General features: G+C 41.1%; 1 protein-coding gene across 4 annotated transcripts in view; it reads left to right on the top strand.

Annotated features, from left to right (window-relative positions):
* The first annotated feature begins 274 nt into the window (after window positions 1–274).
* The window catches only part of MYO5A (myosin VA), a 221,568-nt gene continuing 202,748 nt past the window's right edge, over window positions 275–19,094 (top strand). For all 4 annotated transcript variants that reach the window (XM_064365693.1, XM_064365691.1, XM_064365690.1 and 1 more), the window contains exon 1: window positions 275–329. In XM_064365693.1, coding sequence (XP_064221763.1) covers window positions 303–329 — 27 coding nt within the window. In that variant the 5' untranslated portion in view covers window positions 275–302. The remainder of the gene's footprint in view (window positions 330–19,094) is intronic.

The following is a 19,094-nucleotide window of genomic DNA, read 5'->3' as shown; positions in this document are numbered from 1 at the left end:
GGCGGCGGCGGCGGCGGCGGCAGCATCGCGGGCCGACGAGGTGGCTGCGGCGGCGGCGGCGGCGACCCCCAGGACCCCGGACAGGCGGAGCTCTCGCGGCTGCTCGCGGCGAGCCCGGGAGTGATGGCGAGGCCCCTGCTGGCCGCCAGCGCCTGAGGCGCCCCACCCCGCCCCGCCCTGCGCGGCCCGCCCTGCCCATTTCCCTGCCGGCCGCTGCAGGCGCTTCCTAGTCCGTGCGGGCGGCCGCCCAGGCGAGGTGCGGCCTCCGCTCAGGCGGGGGGCGTAGGCGCGCGGGGCCAGCCATGGCCGCGTCCGAGCTCTACACAAAGGTAAGGCACCCCGCGGCCGGCGTCGAGGACTTGGGCAGCGCTGCCCTTGCCGCCAGCTGTCAGGCTGCGGAAGGGGCGGGAGCGCCGGGCCCGGGTGGGCCCCGCCAGCGCCACCCCTTTCGGCGCCTCAGAACCCTCGGCCCTACTCGCCGGTCGGCCGCTGCGGCACCTTCCTCTTTCCGGCAGGATGGTTAAGACGGCAGAGGGAGGCCCGTCTCGGGGGTCTCCCAGGCCCTCTGCCGCGCTGCTCGAGCTGGGGGCAGAGCGGGCTTCCAAGTGGAAAGGGGCCCTGTGTGGATTTAGCAGGGAGGGCCTGGGCTGGGCTTGCCTCCCCTCCTGCTTGGCTTTGGAAAATTCCCGGCGGGTGGGAGATGCTTGCTCCGGTATAACCCAAGGTTTCTCTCGTGGGGACATGCGCTTAAAATAACGTCCTGTGTCGGTATGCAGTGCCGCTTCTACCGCCAGCCAGCCTTTCTGTGAGGTTATTTTGAATCCTGCAAACGGTGGCTGTCGATTTTCATTCACCTTTAGCTCCCCGGTTTAGCTGCGCTGGGGGTGGCGAGCCCTGGGGGAAGATGCTGCCGGATGAACGCAAGCTGATTCACCTACTGGGAGGGTCGGTACTCAGTTGTCGCTGGGAGTTTGCAACCTGCGTGTAATCTCGCAGAGCCTTGTTAGTCTCCATGTCTTCACCATCCTCTGGGGCAAGCCTTTCCCTTCTGGGTTTGGTTTAAGGGAAGTGGCAGTCTTTTCTTTCTTAGACTGACACCAATATTCTCAGGGTCTGGTAGTCTCTGAATGGCATATTATGGAGGACTGTCACTTGAGTGCTGTGCAGATTTGTGGTGTCCTTTGTGAATATATGTAATCATGGCATTTTATACTATACACTCATTTGCAGGCAGATGTTTTGCCAACTGTGAATTACTTCTACATGCAGGTAATAGAGTTGCCTTTTCACATTAGGACTTGCAATAGAACTTTCATTTAGGGTCCTGTAATTACTGGAATCATTGTTTCCGAATGTGACTCAAGTCCAGAGCCCAAGTTGCAGTGTGTTTTCTAGAGGAAAGAAGTCTCGACTGGGCATCAGGAAACCTGGATTCAAGCTGAAACCTTTTCACTTACTGTGACCTTGGACAAGTCACTTAACATCTCTGGTTCGATTTCCTCATGTGTAAATGGAGTTAATTATACTTGCCTTGCATCTCTTACTAGCTGTTGTGAGGATCAAACTTAATAATAGTTGTGAAAGCTTTTTGTAACCTATGAATTTCTCTACAAATATGAGATACATGATTAATCTCTTCAACCATGAAATGAGGAGCTTGCATGAAACATTCTCTGAGACCTCTTTGTTTCTAGTTAGATTTAAGGACTGTATAATTGGAACTTCTCTCTAAATCTAGTAATTTCTTTAGGTATTATATATCTCTAACATATGAATGAATGCAGTTGAAAATTGATTAAAAGTAACCTAACACTTAATATAGTGCTTACTATGTGCCAGGTACTGTTTTAAGTGTTTTAAAAATATGAACTCATAGTCCTCATAAGGAACTTATGAGGTAGATACTAAGAAATATCAAAATCATTTTCACATGAAGAGATACCAGTCTGTAAACACTCATTGGTTACTTTGTGTAACTCCTCCCCTCCACTTTTTCTATATCAAGCTTGTCCAACCCGCAGCCCATGGGCCACATGCGGGCCCAGGATGGCTTTGAATGTGGCCCAACACAAATTCAAAAACTTTCTTAAAGTATTATGAGATTTTTTTTTTTTTTTTTTGCTTTTTTTTTAAAGCTCATCAGCTATAGTTAGTGTATTTTATGTGTGGCCAAAGACAATTCTTCTTCCAGTGTGGCCCAGGGAAGCCAAAAGATTGGACATCCCCCCATTCTTATGTTGAGCCATCATCTTTGAGCCACCTAGTACGAGGCTGCTTAGCTAGAGACTGGGTAATAAATGTTGTTGGGTTTTGAATGCTTTTTTCCCCCAAGATAACTTGGGAGAAAAAATTGAAAAGATGTGATTTTTAAATGGTAAAGTTTTGGGCTTCTGTCACAGCTTTATCACAATCTATTTTAAAATTTACCTTTTACCAGCCTGAGGAACACAGACCTGGTGTCTACAAAAAATTAAAAAATTAGGCTGGGCACGATGATTCATGCCTGTAATCCCAACACTTTGGGAGGCCGAGGCTGGTGGATCACCTGAGGTCAGGAGTTTGAGACCATCTTGACCAACATGGTGAAACCCCGTCTCTACTAAAAATACAAAATCAGCCAGGCGTGATGGCGCATGCCTGTAATCCCAGCTACACTGGAGGCTGAGGCAGGAGAGTCTTTTGAACCTGGGAGGTGGAGGTTGCAGTGAACCGAGATCACGCATTGCACTCCAGCCTGGGCGATAAGAGCGAAACTCTGTCTCAAAAAAAAAAAAAAATTTAAAAACTAGCTGAGTGTGGTAGTCACCCCTGCGGTCCCAGCTACTCTAGAGCTGAGGCAAGAGGATCAGCTGAGGCAGGAGGATCACTTGAGCCTGGGAGATTGAGGCTGCAGTGAGCCATGATTATGCTACTGAGCTCCATCTTGGGCAACAGAGCAAGACTGTGTCTCAGAAGAAAAATTTTTTTTAACCTCTTTGTCATTATAAAGACAGACTGCCTTAGAGATCAAGACTGAAATTGATTGAGGCTTATACTGCCTTCTCCTAAATACACTATGCCTAATTAATAGTCTGGTCACTTGATTATTTGTTGGCTAATTCTTTTTGTGAATGGTCCTTAGCTTAATGGCAAGCAGAAATACTTATTGGGCACCCTGTATGCCAGGTACTTTGCTTAATGTTGAGAGAATCTAACAGTGAACAAGATACAGTCCTTTTCCTCAACAGACTTATAGTCTGCTTCTTACATTCTTGACCCACTTTGAATCTATAAGGGCATAAATAACTTGCTGTTACATCAGCAGCAGGCAGACAGCTGGTATGATATTTATTAGTAGAATTTAGGGAATGGGTTGAGACATGGGAAAGGTTGAGCTAATTCCAGAAATAAAAACTAGGATTGTAATTACTAGAGGAATAGGAAAACCTTTAGAAGTAGTATCAGTGGATAAGCACAAGGATCTTTCCCTTGCAGAGGATTATAGGAAGGAGGTTCTAGGGTAGATTATAAAGAAAGATGTATTAGTGACATGCCATAATTATGGCATTCAACTCTGTAGTTAAATCTGAAAAATGCCATTTGAAAAAATGTCATTCAGATCTTAAAGACAGATTGTGATGTGTGATACAGATCAGCTCCTATTATAGTGAAGGACAAGAGACTGTTCAATTTCTTCTGTTCAGCCAGAATGTTAATGGTTTTGTCACAGCACTTTAACAAGGCTTCCATTTTGTAAATTTTTCCAGCAGTATAAGCATTTTAAGGGCAATACCTAGGTTCTTGGGAACATGTTTTGTTGATTTTTAAAAATAACAGTTTTATTGAGATATGAGTCTTATACCATATAATTCACCAAATTAAAGTGTACTATTCAATGGTTTTTGGTTTATTCACAGAGTAGTATGTTGATTTGTTTGTGGATCAGCCTGCCTTGCTTTTGAAAGAATTGAAGGAAATTATGATATCTCATTGCTTCTAATTTTGAAAATATTGCTATTCTTGACTTGCCAGTGGATATTTATATCGTACATCACCCATAGGTGCTTTTGTGGGTGATCGTACATCACCCACAAGCAATTCCGCATTTGTGAAGTAGGGTGTGTCAATTAGACCTAGAAGGATTTCCAGCAGCATTATAATGAATGGCGTGCTATTCCTCTCATCATGTTCCCAGACACCATGGATAGCATCATAAATGCCATAGAATGGTCAAGATTACCTGAAGCTGTTGTTTTTTGTTTGTTTGTTTGTTTTTAATTTTTTATCTTTTTGAGACAGAGTCTCACTGTGTCACCCAGGCTGGAGTACAGTGAAGTGAACATGGCTCACTGTAGCCTTTAAGTCCTGGGCTCAAGATATCCTTCCACCTCAGCCTCCCGAGTAGCTGGGGCCACAGATACGCGCCAAACACCCAGCTAATTTTTAAATTTCTGCTAGAGATGGTCTCAGTATGTTGCCCAGGCTGGTCTTAAACTCCTGTACTCAAGTGATCCTCCCGCTTCTACCTCCCATAGTGTGGGATTACAGGCATGAGCCACCACATCCAGACTATTTAATTTAATTTAATTTAATTTAATTTATTTATTTATTTTGAGTCAGGGTCTCCCTCTGTTGTCTAGACCGGAGTAGTGTGAACATGGCTTACTGCAGTGTCAACCTCCCAGACTCAAGACATCTTCCCACCTCACCTTCCTGGGTAGCTGAATCTACAGACACGTGCTACCACACCCAGCTAATTTTTGTACTTCTTTATAGAGACAGGGTCTTGCTATGTTGCCCAGGCTGGTCTCTAACTCTTCAGCTCAAGCAATCCTCCTGCCTTGGCCATCCAAAGTGTTGAAATTACAGACTTGAGCCACTATGCCTGGCTTATTTTTAATTTTAAAACATTTTAATTTTTTGTTTACTTTTCTGTTTTATTTTGTTTTTAGCTGAAGCTGTTTGATTATAAGGTCCCTATGTGTGCTAAGATGCTGAGTATTGTGGCAGTGCAAGGACAATCTAAAATTCCACATTTGCAAAGCGTGTTAACTTGCCTAGATGAAATAGCTGTTTAGGTCAGTAGACTGTATATGTGTAACCTTCCATTCCTCTCATATGTACAAGAGCCACATCGCCTAGATTTTTTCTGGGATAGATCCACCTTTTATATTTTATGCCACTGTCTCTTCAAACTATTGATCCTGGAAATTCTAATATTTTTTATGTTGAGACTGTATTTCTCAGACTGCTTCTAACATCTTAAAGCGGAACAGAAATCTCATCTCTGATCACGTGCTCTGATGTGGAGTTTGGCAAGGACATTAGCTGTCCTCAAGTCTCTGGTCACGCCCTTTCCATTTGAATTTCCTCCTGGTGTCCCTGGGCCTGTTAAAGGCATTTTTGTGCTCCTAGTTTCTCAGCTTGGAAACCTCTGTATCTTTTTTCTTGTCTTTCACATTCGACTTCATCTATATCAATTTTAATTTCAATTGACATCCAGCTGATAGCTCAGAGTTGGAATCCCCACTAGTACTCTTTTTTCTCTGTCTTAATGACCCAAACATGTTTCCGTCTTATTATGGTTACTGTATTTGTGTATATGTTTGCCACTCCTATGACACTCTAAGCCCATTGAGATGCTGTTTTGTTTATCTCTTGTAGAGCCTAGCAGAGTGTTTTACACAGAATAGCTGCTCATTGAATATCTGTTGAGTGAATACTTTAAACAGGGGAGGGATGGAATGAAAATAATGGTTTGGCATGATTAGTCCACTTGTAAGGACGAAGCAGGGTATGAAGATGTGGTTAAACAAGTAAATGCATGTTGCACAGAATGAGTAATAGAACTGGGAGCCAGGGACCAGGGAGACCAGGGAACTTTCAGGAGACAAAGTGTGAAGTGATGAATGTCTGGTGGACTGAGGCAGAGGCAGAAGGTATGATAAAGAAGAGGACAAATCTGAGAGACAGGTCTCTCTGAGATGGATTACATCTAGGATGGGAAGGAGCGGGGAGTAGAGTGACATATTGTCAGTAGCTCCAGCCTTGGAAACTGAAAGTTAATTCCTCTTTCATCATGAATTTTGACTGCCTCTGTGGAACTTGAATGCTACTAAGAAATACTTCTTTAGACAGCATGAACAAAGCAAAATGCTCATTATTTACTCTTGAAATTTGTGACTGTTTCTTGAAGTGTGAAAGTTTTGTGTATTGCCCAGAAAAGATTACAGATAGTTTTTAATTCGAATAAGAGTTGTGCTGCCACATAGTTTAAATCTTCCTGGTACTTTTAGCTTTTTTTTTTTTTTTTTTAATAGTGAAAGAGAACTGGAGGAAGATTTATGAATGGGCTTCCAGGAATTTAACTACAACCTGAGGGGAGGGGTGACAGGAAATGCTAACTCATGTATGGGAGAATGTGGGAGGGGAGAGATAATCTGCCTTACTCTACTTCTTACCTCAGAAGGTAATTTAGCTTCTCTGTTTTTCATTTTATGATGAATTTTGCCTCCATTGGGAGAATTTAAGAGTATGTGGTCCACTGCAGGATAGACTTGGATTTATTTGTCTCCACTTCAGGCAATTCCCAGTGAAGTACGAAGTACTGTTGGAAGTATAAACTTCTGTCTTATCTATGGAGTAAAGTCTGGCTGTAGGCAAAATATTATGTGGGCAATTCCACTTCTCCCACCCGACCCAAAGGCATGTCCTCCATCCCACAGTGGTCTTCCTAGACTTGTTCCATTTGTCTTCCTGGGAGTTTGTCCTTTTCTACCCCAGCACCACCCCAACTCCCAGTCTTATCAACTTTATTGAGAGATAATATACATGAAAATTCCCTCATGTTAAGTGTACAGTTTGATGAGTTTTGATACATATATTCTGTCATGTAACCACCACCACAAACAAGATGCAGAACATTTCTGTCACCCCAGAAGTTCCCTTGTGCTTAGTCTCTTGTCATCCCTAACATCTTCAAGGAGCATACTGGAGTTATGCTTCCTCATTAGGGTAAAAGGAAGAGTTTTCTTCTTTTTGGTTTTTCCAAAATGAATGCTATGGTTCCACCCTAACCCAACCAGTGGAGATACTTAATACAAAGGCCTGGCATTGGAGGTCATGGCTGTGGAGGTTCATTTTCAGTGGGAGGTGGAAGTGGATGTAAAAGAAGGTTAGATGGTTTTTAGTCTTTCCTTCTCACACTGACCACTTTGCCTTTATTAATGATGTCTGCCTTTGATGCCTTCTGAAATGCCCTTTGGTTAATTTTACCCTTTAACAGTTCCTCTTCGCCATCTGTCTTGGCTGTAACATCAGCCTGAGTTTGTGCTGATACAACCTAAACTTTGCAGAAACTTATCCCTGGCTTCTTCAAGCCTCAGACATTCTCCATTTCTCTTCTAAGCCCTCCTCACTTGGAATTCTTTTTAACTAGCAGACATTAGCATTAAATATCTCTTTGTACAGCAAAGACTTTTTGCCAATTGTAGAACTTAGGGATGATGTGATTATTTTTTTATTTCAAAATAATGGTTCTAAACTTGATTGAAATAAAGGGAGAAGTGCATTGTACATAATGCACTAAGTGCTCACAAACGTTCGTGAAGACCATACTATCTACCTTCTTTGGCCTAATGTACTACTGTGGCCAAAAATGTGGGCAAGATGCTGGACTGGAGGGAGACTGGACACACAGAAAAGACAGGTTTTGTTCATCTTTTGTCACATATACAAAAACATTTTTTATATTGTCCTGGCCAGGAATCCTGCATGTGTGGTTGGGATTTCTACTCCTTGACAAATATACATGAAACTAGAATTTTTAGAATAGGAGAAGTAAAATGATTAGGGTAGTGACGAGGCTAGACAGATTAAAAGTGTAGAACTCTCTAGTTTAGAAAGATGAATGTGAGCTGGGAATACAGTAGAGTATTTGACATCCAGAATAGTAGAAGTTTGTAACATCAAATCTCAGTTTAGTAGGGATACTTTTTAGATCTTGAAACAAATCAATATATGCCATTTTAAATGAATTTCTACTTTAAACATTAAGTTTTACATTTCTGAAAGTCAGTACCTCAAATTATGATATTAGCTGAGGTACAGGATGTAAATAGAGAGGGCCTGGGTAATTTATGGATGAGAATTCTGGCACACTGACTTACCAACCCTCTCTTTAACAGTGTTAATCAGTTTACCAGCCAGAGCTGTTTTTGTTGGAAGAAACAGAAACCCAACTCAATGACAAAGAGGAGTTTATTTGCTCATATGACTTAAAAATTTAGGCATGGCTGGAATCAAGTCTCAGACGTGGTCACTGGGGCTCTCTATCACTGATTCTCATGTGCTATCTGACACTGGTTTCATCCTCAGGACAGCTTTTTTTAGGGGTGAAAGATGGTTAGTGGCACCTGCAGATCACACGATCTTACAGCATTGGGCCTGGGGGAAGATAGCCTGATAGAGGAATTCTTGTCATGTGCCTTCTCCTTTAACTGCTGCCTATAGGCAGTAGGGGAGGAGCACTATGAGTGGTCAAGTCTGTGCTCACCCCAGAGGCCAGGGGGAGGACAGGGCACCATGATTGATAATCTCACTCCAACCTCATGGGATGACTGTGAGCTGTTTGCCATCAGAAGGAATAGTGCTAGGCAGACAAAATAAACAGCTACCCTCAGTCCATGTCTGCTGTGAATACGTCACCGAGAATGATAGTTATTGAATTCTACCCCTCCTTTTCTGATCTTTGAGCAGAAGAATGGGAGATTTTGCTTGACCAGAAGGACATTAGATATCTTTCCCCTAGAGAATCATTTTGGATTGAAAAATAAAAGCCAGGCTAGGCGCGGTGGCTCACGCCTGTAATCCCAGCACTTTGGGAGGCCAAGGCGGGCAGATCACGAGGTCAGGAGCTCAAGACCAGCCTGGCCAACATGGTGAAACACCATTTCTACTAAAAATACAAAAATTAGCCAGGCGTGGCGTGTGTCTGTAATCCCAGCTACTCAGGAGGCTACGGCAAGAGAATGGCTTGAACCCAGGAGGCAGAGGTTGCAGTGAGTCAAGATCGCGCCACTGCACTCCAGCCTGGGCAACAGAGCAAGACTCCATCTCAAAAAAAAAAAAAGAAAAGAAAAAAGCCATGGAGCATTGGTGAAAGCAAATGTTACTAATAGCATGATAGAAATTAAAATTTTGAAAATTAGTTTTATTCAGTCTTCTATTTTTATTTTCCATTTATTTTTATTATTATTTTTATTTTTTGACAGGGTCTCATTCTGTTTGTCATGCTAGAGTGCAGTAGCATGAACATAGCTCAGTGCAGCCTCGAATTTCTGGGCTCAAGCAACCCTCCCAGATTAGCCTCCCGAGTAGCTGGGACTGTAGGCACGTGCTACCATGCCTGGCTAATTTTTAAAATTTTTGTAGAGACAGAGTCTCACTTTGTTTCTCAGGCTGGTCTTAAACTCCTGGCTTCAAGCAATTCTCCCACTTAATTATACTCGAAGTGCTGAGATTACAGGGGGAAGCTACCATGCCCGGCCATTGTTCAGTCTTAATTTTGGGGCTACGAACCCTACGTTACCTTTCTTGCTGCTTTCTTTCTACCATATTTCCTCAGTATTTTATTTCCCCTTATTTTATTCACATCCTTGCTTGGATACATTATTCTCTTCCCCCATTTTCATTCAGAGATAAGTTGCACAATTTCTTATTCCCTCTTTTTTGTCTGTCCATCATCTCTTGTTCATGTCTGGTGGTGGTCTGTCTTCTGCTCTTTTCCTTCCACCCTTTCATCTTCTTTATCTCCCTACTATTTAATTTTATCTACCCATCCCTTATACTCTGTTATTTGTTATAACCAAGTATATATATATATACCCCATACCTATAATGGAATAAAATAAGTTACTAAAGAGTGAATTGTTATTTCTTAACTTAGATTGAGGATGGAACTTCATTTGTGCTTTTGCTTTATTACCACTCCCTGATCTGACATCATAAAGGAAGTAATTTTTTATGAGTTTGCATAAATCATTGTCTGTATGTGAGTGTGTGTGTCTCAAATAAACACCTTTGTGTTAGACTAGTTTTAGACTAGTTAGACTAGACTAGTTCAACCTTAGTTTTTAGCTTACCATACTGGTCTACATTACAATAAGATGACTAAGATACTCCTTTAAAGATATGATCTCACCTTAAAACATTTTTGTGCCAGTACTTAAACAACTTGTACACAGAGTGGGTCTCTCTATGCTTAAGCTCAGAAAAAAATCTTATAGCTTGATAAGCAGCATGGTTTGGTTGGGAGCAGGAATTTTCTGGAAATGTTGTCCGTAAAATTGGGAAATGTGTATCTTAATAATAAGAATTTTGGGTCCACAACCTAGATTAAATTTTCATAACGTCAGAATGTGTATTTCTTATTTTAGAAATGAAAAAGTTAAACCCCTCAGAGTTGCTATTGCATTTTAACCCACTTGTACTGTTTATACTCATTTTTTTCATCCTTGACCAAAATTTCTCAACCTCTGCACCATTCATGGTAGGCTGGATAATTCTTTTTTTGTGGGAGAGGTGGCTCTCCTATGTATTGTAGTATGTTTAGCCAAATCTCTGACCTTTATCTATGAGATCCAATAGTACCCTCCATCCCTAGTTGTGATAACCAATATTGCCTACAGACATTGCTAGGTATCTCGGGGTGGTGGTGGGGTTGGGGAGGAGACTCACACACAACCTTAAAACCACTAATCTAGATGTTAAACCTTTGACTAGGGTAAGAAAAAGTAGGAAGAAGTTAATTAGAAAATTAGGATTAATTGGAAAAACTTTAAAAAAGTTGATTTATAAGCATTTTTTTTCTGCTTATAGAAATGCTGTCTTTTAGCTAATCTGAATTATTTGGATAATACAGAACAATATAAAGGAAGAAAGTTAAAATAAACAAATTATACCACCTAGAAATAATCATTGTCAACTGTTGATTTACTTTATGTCTTTTGTCTATATTCACAAATGGTAATGATTTTTAAACTTAATATGTATTGTGAGAATTTATATTAAATAATCATTGAAAAAATATATCTGTCTATATATTTTTTTGAGACAGAGTTTCACTCTTGTTGCCCAGGCTTGAGGGCAGTGGTATGATCTTACCTCACTGCAACCTCCACCTCCCAGGTTCAAGTAATATTCCTGCCTCAGTCTCTGGACTAGCTAGGATTATAGGGGCTTGCCACCATGCCTGGCTAATTTTTTGTATTTTTAATAGAGATGGTGGCTAGGCTGGTGTCGAACTCCTGACCTCAGGCAATCTGCCCGTCTTGGCCTCCCAAAGCGCTGGGCTTACAGGCATGAGCCATTGTGCGTGGCCCATTAAAAATCTTTTTAATGGCAGCATAATATACTAAAGTTTATTTACTGCTGGGCATTTTTCATTATTGGAAGTGATACATTATGATGAGCATCTTTGTTCATAAGTCTGCTTAGTCAGTTTTAGTCAATTTTAGAATTCAAGTCTCCCTGGCAAGAATTAGCATTTATATTTATGCAGGATAGGGCATTCACATTCACTTTATTTTAAAAATAGCACTCTTTTTGTGCATTGCCTGAGGGATACGGTGACTAGATGTCCCACTTCTGGAAGATGCTTTCTGCTTTTTAATACCTTTATTTTGTTTTGAGAAATCTTCTTGACTAGAAACATATAAATTCATTTCAAAAATTTAACCTTTTAGAAATCGAAACTACTTCTTTTTCTGACCATTGTCATTATTGTTGCTTGTATTCACTCTGTTTCTTGATGTTGGATGACTCTGTGCCAGAGAGAATAATTGAACTAGAAATCATTTAAAAAGAGAAAAAACATAAATCTTCTGAATTAGTATACATGATACAATTTTAGTTTGAAAATTACCTGATAATATGTTATCAGGACATTGTAGACATGTCCTCCTAATTAGAACAAATTAACATTGTCTGGAGGAGGCCTTCAACATCAACTACCTGCTTTGTAAAACAATTGGAATGGAGCAAAATATGCCCAATGCTGAAGGAGTGCCCTGGAATGGAATCTTTATAGCAGTCAGAAGGTGTTTTGGGATTAGTGAGGCCTTCAGGTCATTGCTATATGTAGCAGCCCTTCCAAAGGACTAGGCTCATAGTGGTAGCCACAAACCTGGACAAGGGTTGACTGTGTGGAGCCTTAGACACCAAAGCCATAGGAAACTGAGTTGAAGGCTTAGCAGACTTGAAAGTTTCTTTGCTTTTCTTCCTCCACTAAAACCTTGTTTTTCGTTGTTGTTGTTTTTTTACCTTATACAGTTGTTACTTGTTTTCTTCTAAAAACTGTGGCTCAGTCAAATGTGTGGTTCCATGGCAGTAAATTATCAAATAATAGTGATTAATATTTAATGAGGCTTTACTGTGGGACAGACACTGTTCTGAGGGCTTTGTTGTAACTACTTCCCTCCTTGGCTTCCAGCCCTCCCAGGGTTCTGAAAGCGAGGCAGTACATCCTAGAAATCAAGGGCTTAGAATCCACACCTAGATGTTGGATCTTGGTTTGAATCCTGGTTTCGCTATTCACTTTCTCTGTGTCCTTGAGCAAGCCAATTAACCTCTTTATGCTTCAATTTCCTTATCTTTATATATGACTAAATTATAATATATTAAAAAATGATTAGAATAGTGACTGATATTTAGTAAATTCTTACAAGTATTAGTTATTAGTATCCTTGCTGTTATAGCTGTCATTCTCCTTTCCCTGTCTGCTTTGTCGTCTTCGTAAGCTCACTTACCTCCTATTACAACTTAGATATTGATGTTCCTGGGCTGTGTCCTTGACCTACACTCCTCCCATTGTGGCCTGATCCATTCCTGAAGAGTCAGGTGCCAGCCCTGTGCTGATGACTTCCAAACCTCTGTTTCCAGTCTACTTGCTCTCCCTACCAACCTAGATCCCTATAGACAACTGCCTTATGGACATCTTCACAAGCATCCCAAACCCAGCATATTCAAAATCAATTGTCATCTCCTTCCTCCCTCCTCCTTCATACTATTCTACCTGATTTAATTTCTCTGTGTCTTTCTTCATCTGTATGATGGGATGGTAATACCTACTTCATAGGGTTGTTATGAGGATTAATTGAGATAGTTCATGGGAATCACTTAGAGTAATGCCTGGCCCATATTTAAGAAATGTTAGCTACCGTAATTGTTGTTATTTCTTTTCCCTGTCTGGTGAATGATATCAATATCCCTCCAGTAACCCAAACCCCAAAACTTAGGAATCATCTTGATTTACTTTCCCCCGCACCCTTGCACCTCACCTAATCAGTTATCATTTCCTAGCACTGTTGCTGCTTTGTATGGGGCCCTTATCTTTTTTTTTGTCTTTTCTTTTTTTCTTGAGACAGGGTCTTGCTCTCTCACTCAGGCTGGAGTGCAGCGTCATGATAGCTCACTGCAGTCTCGACCTTGTGAGCTAAGTAATCCTTCTGCCTCAGTCCCCCAAGTAGCTGGGACTATAGTAGCTGCATGCTACCACACCCAGCTAATTTTTTGTTTTTTGGAAACATGGTCTCACTATGTTGCTCTGGCTGGTCCTGAACTCCTGGGCTCTAGTGATCCTCCCACCTTGACCTCCCAAAGTGCCGAGATTACAGGCATGAGCCACCATGCTCGTCTTGGTCCCTTATTCTTTCCTGGTTCCTGAAACAGCTTCCTAAGCAATCTTTGGTCTTACTTTCTATAATTTGTTTTTCATTCTGTTACTAGTGAGATCTTTGTAATGCACATATCTGATCAAGTCACTATCTGGTTGAAATTCGTTGATGATTCCCCATAGGATTTTGTCCTAAGAGTAAATTTGTCAGTGTAATGCTTCCTCAACTTTGATGTCCATCTGAATTACTAGGAATCTTATTAAAGAGAAGATTCTGACTCAGTAGGTCTGTGACTGGGCATGAGACTCTGCATTTCTAACAACTCCCAGGTGATGCCTATGTTGCTGAATTGAGAACCACACCTTGAGCAGTGAGGCTGTAATACATAGGCTCTTCATGACCTGCCTTCACCCTCGGCCTGCCTCATCTCTCATGTTTCACTCCTGGCATTCAGTTTTTGCTTTAAGTCAGGAGTTTGCCAACTTTGCCTTCTTCTCATTTCCAGGATTCCCCTTCTTGGCTTACTTTTTGTTCATGAATCAGTTCTTCCAGACCCCAGTGCGGCTAAGATGTTCCTTCTGTGTGTTCCTATCGCCTATTCAGTTTACTTCTGTCCTAACCCTTACTGCACTGCATTGCAGTTGTCTGTCTCCCCTTTGCTTCTCTGAGCTCCTTAAAGACAGGGAGAATATCTCATTTGTTTTGTTTTAATGGCAACTTTTTTGAGATATAATTCATATACCATACGATTCATTGTATAAAGTATATAATTCAGTGGTTCACATTTATTTTTTGACTCATCATCTAGACCAGTGTTTGGTATGTAGTAAGTACCAAGTTAGTGATTGAATGTGTGAATGAATGTAATTACAGTAAATTATCATTGGAAAGTTTTTTCCAAATCTTCTTTGTATCTGTGTTTTTTGGATTTAACAAATCAAATCATTCAGATTATCTTATTTATCAGTAACTTTTCATGAGCTTCCTCTGTTTCACTGTTCCCTCTCTTTGGCACTTGGGAAGGGAACCACTTTATTCTTCTCTTGGCCAGTTTTAATATGTCATTATAGATGACTTTCCTTAGTCTCCAGTGCTTCCAGTTGTTCTCTCTCTTTTTTTTTAAGATGGAGTTTTGCTCTTGTTGCCCAGGCTGGAGTGCAGTGGCACGATCTCGGCTCACTGCAACCTCTGCCTCCTGGTTTCAAGCAATTCTCGTGTCTCAGCCTCCCAAGTAGCTGGGATTACAGGCATGCTCAACCGTGCCCAGCTAATTTTGTATTTTTAGTAGAGAAGGGGTTTCGCCATGTTGTCTTGGCTGGTCTTGAACTCCTGACCTCAGGTGATCTGCTTGCCTCAGCCTCCCAAAGTGCTAGGATTACAGTTGTGAGTCAAGAGTGCAGTGGTGTGATCTTGGCTCACTGCAACCTCTGCCTACTGGGTTTAAGCAATTCTCTGCCTCAGCCTCCCGAGTAGCTGGGATTACAGGCATGTACCACCACACCTGGCTAATTTTTTGTATTTTTAGTAGAGACAAGGTTTTACCATCTTGGCCAGGCTGGTCTTGAACTCCTGACCTTGTGATCCACCCACCTCAGCCTCCCAAAGTGCTGGGATTACAGGCGTGAGCCACCGAGCCCAGCCTTTTTTTTTTGAGACAGAGTCTGACTCTGTCACCAGGCTGGAGGGCAGTGGCGTGATCTCAGCTCACTGCAACCTCCGCCTCCCAGGTTCAAGCCATTCTCCTGCCTCAGCCTCCTGAATAGCTGGGACTGCAGGCATGTGCCACCATGCCTGGCTAATTTTTGTATTTTTAGTAGAGATGGGGTTTCACCATGTTGGCCGAGATGATCTTGATCTCCTGATCTTGTGATTCATCTGCCTCCGCCTCCCAAAGTGCTGGGATTACAGGCATAAACCACCTTGCTCAGCCCTTTTTGATATTTTTAAAGGCAACTGGAAAAACTGCCTCACTTATGTTAAAATGTAATTGAGATTCTTCTATGGCAATAGATGTTCCATTACTGTTGCTAATAATAGGTGTGAAATAGTAAAGGAAATCACTCTCAAAATTATTTGGGAGCTCTTTTCCTTTAAAAAAAAAAACTATTTTAAAAAGCATAAAAATAATAAATGTCCGGGGTAGAATCTTGGAACATTTTTAAATGCTAAAGAAAAAATTATATGTAATCTCACTGTCCTCAGATACTCTTAATATTTTGATTTATGTCCTTCTTATCTTTTTCCCTATATATATCTTTCTTTAGCAAAATGGTTTACTTTATGCATACTATTTTGTAACAAGGTTGTTTTCTCTGAGAACTATATTAAGGTTTTCCCATGCCAATACGTATTATTTTACAGTGTGTTTTCTTCATGACCTCACAGTATTATGTTGCATTAATTAGTCATATGTTACTCAACTAGACCCCTGTAATAAGGACTTCTAATTTTTTGACAGTTTTCATTTAAACTGAAGATAACCAAAGCCTTTGTGTATTTGTTTACAAAGAAATAAATTGTAGTTGTTAATTAATTTGACTGTAATTGCAAAACATCCCATTTTTCTCCTCTAACAATATTGGCACAAAAACTTGGTGAATTATGATATCAGTGTTAAGATTAATCCAGTTAGATCTTAGAAGACCAAAAAACAAACACAAAAATCAGGAATATCAAATAACTCAGAAATAAATCCTTAATAATAATTACATATTGGTCAGGTGTGGTGACTCAAGCCTGCAATTCCAGCATTTTGGGAGGCCCATGTGGACAAATCACCTGAGGTCAGGAGTTTAGGATCAGCCTGACTAACATGGTGAAACCCCATCTCTACGAAAAACACAAAATTAGCCTGGCATGGTGGCACATGCCTGTAATCCTAGCTACCTGGGAGACTGAGGCAGGAGAATTGCTTGAATCCAGGAGGCGGAGGTTGCAGTGAGCTGAGATTATGCCATTGCGCTCCAGCCTGTGCAACAAGAGCGAAACTCCATCTCAAAAATAATAATAATAATTACATATTTGGGATCTCAGAGTTCGCCAGGCACAACAGCTTCCTAGAAAGCAATTCTCCAAACTACAGAGTTAGATAGGTTAAGATTGTTAATCGGTGGGCCAGTTAGCTACGACCTGAGAGGGTAAAGGATCCCTTCCTATTCCAGTATTTTGGAAGCCATATGGCAGGATGAGTTGTATTATAACCTACACATTCTCATGTTAGCTGAAGAGACTATCCCTGAGTAATTAAAGGCACTCAGGATTTGTCAAGCCCTTGCATGCATGTTTAATGGGTGGATAGCCTGGTTGCTCAGAAGCTGTTGGCTTTAGAAATGGAAAGATTGACTTAGGCTAAAGGAAGGAGAAATACAGCAGAGGCAATTATTCAAGGAAAAAACACATGTACTGAATTAGGAGAAGTAATGTGGGAAATAATATCTGAGACAGACTGAGATCTGAAAAGGAGTTGTTTAGTTAATGTATTTCAAATAAGCTCCCCTGTTTGCAAATTTCGTAATTAAATGTTTCTCATAATGAGTTTACAACTGAAATGTGTCTGGGAAACTGGCCAGGGCTTTTAAGGAGCTGGCCAGAAGGCATTCACTTCCCTTGGGTCAGAGGTGGCATCTCCTAGGGTTGAAGAGTTTTCTGAGTCTGTGTCAGGAGCAGTGCCTTAGTCTCAGGAAAATGAGAAGAGTCTGTGGACCATGCAGAATTTACCTCCTTAGTAGCTGCCCATGGGAGTCATTGAGGTCGTTTCTCTTTTGGAGCTGGGGCCTCCAGTAGGGTGTGTTTAAGGAGGACCTAGACAAAACGTGTATAGTACAACTTAGCTGGTTAGTTTGAGGATTAGGATGTCTCGTTTGAGTTCATGAAAAATCTAAGTAATGAGTACAATTAAATGAAAGTCAGTGAATGTTTTACAAATCTTTAAGACTCATTTGTAATCTGTGCCATTCTATACATTAGACTTAGGTCAGCGATCCCCAACCTTTTGGCACCAGAAACTGGTTTCATGGAAGGCAGTTTTTCCACAGACCTGGGTAGTGGGGGTGGTAATGGTGATGGATGGTTTTGGGATGAAACTGTTTCATGTTAGATCATCAGGCATTAATTACATTCTCATGAGGAGCGTGCAACCTAGATCCTTTGTATGTGCAGTTCATAATAGGGTTTGTGCTCCTATGAGAATCTAATGCCACCCATCATCTGATGGGAGGCAGAGCTCAGGCGGTATTGCTCGCTGGCTCACCACTCACCTCCTGCTGTGCAGCCCGGTTCCTAATAGGCCAGGGACTGGTACTGCTCCAAAACCCAGGGATGGGGGACCCTTGACCTAGATTCTTAAAATAATACTGTCCTTAACGTTAAACATTTCCAAAAATTCTTATTTGACTTATCTGTTGGCTATGTTTAAAAGGATTTTCTAAGGTAACTGTCAAAGACTATGGTGAAATTTAATAGATCTGAGTGAGTACAGACTACATTAATTTTTTTAAAAATATATAGGTGAAATAGATGGAGTAGTTTATTATACATGATTCCATCTTGAAAATGGCTTCAGTGGGGTAGCAATTAAAGTTAGAATTCTAAGTTTGAAATTGCATAGATTTGAGTTGATTCAGAATGTGTGGGCTATATGTAGAAAAATACAGTCTCAGTCAGAGTACGGGAACTGCTTCTGTGAATGCTCTTCATTTTAGTCAACTTCATTCCTTAAGTAGCCAGTTGTCCTTTGGTTGTCATTCTTCATTGCCATAGCAGTGACATCAGATGCAGCTGGAACTGAAAGTAGAAGGGTTATGTTAATTAATTCTAGTGAAACAAAACTACCTCAAATAATTAATGGAATAAGAGTCTCGTTAAAAGATTTTAGAGTTTTTTTTGCTCTTTTTGTGAATGGCACAGATTGTTCGCTAGAGATCTTTTTAAGCTATTGATTCACCTTACAATCCTCATCTGATGCCTCTGATTTCAATATGAATCCTTCGAGTGATGTAGTGATTTTCTCTTATTTCCTCTTGAGGCTGCTCTCTCTTTGCCTTTGGTGACAGTTTTCAAGAGAGTAGTGCCTGAACTTTGGCTTGCTGGAATCTAAAAATGGCCTCTATTTTATTGTCTTATTTACAGGTGTCATACTTTAGTTTAAATACAGTTGCCCTAGCAAGCAAACATTTGTGTGTTACAAGTATGGTGGCAAACACCAGATAGGGTTGCCTGCTAGCAACTTATTGGAGGGAGGAATTATTGGAGGGAGAGAAGAGGTTTATATGTTCCCATCACTGTTTCCTTCAGCTATTCATGCTATTTGTCATGCTATTTGTCATGCTATCTGTCAGCTGACCATGCTTTGGTGGAGTTTTGTTGTTTTTGTTTTCTTCCAAATAGTTAAAGATACATTATTAAACAGAGATTAGCCAGAGTTGGGGGAAAACAGGTGGAGAG

This window comes from Aotus nancymaae, unplaced genomic scaffold (assembly GCF_030222135.1).
Source record: "Aotus nancymaae isolate 86718 unplaced genomic scaffold, 86718_ANA_hifiasm-v0.15.2.pri h1tg000062l, whole genome shotgun sequence".
Lineage (NCBI taxonomy): Eukaryota > Metazoa > Chordata > Mammalia > Primates > Aotidae > Aotus > Aotus nancymaae.
Note: the sequence above shows the minus strand (reverse complement) of the source record. Positions and strands in the feature narration are given on the sequence as shown.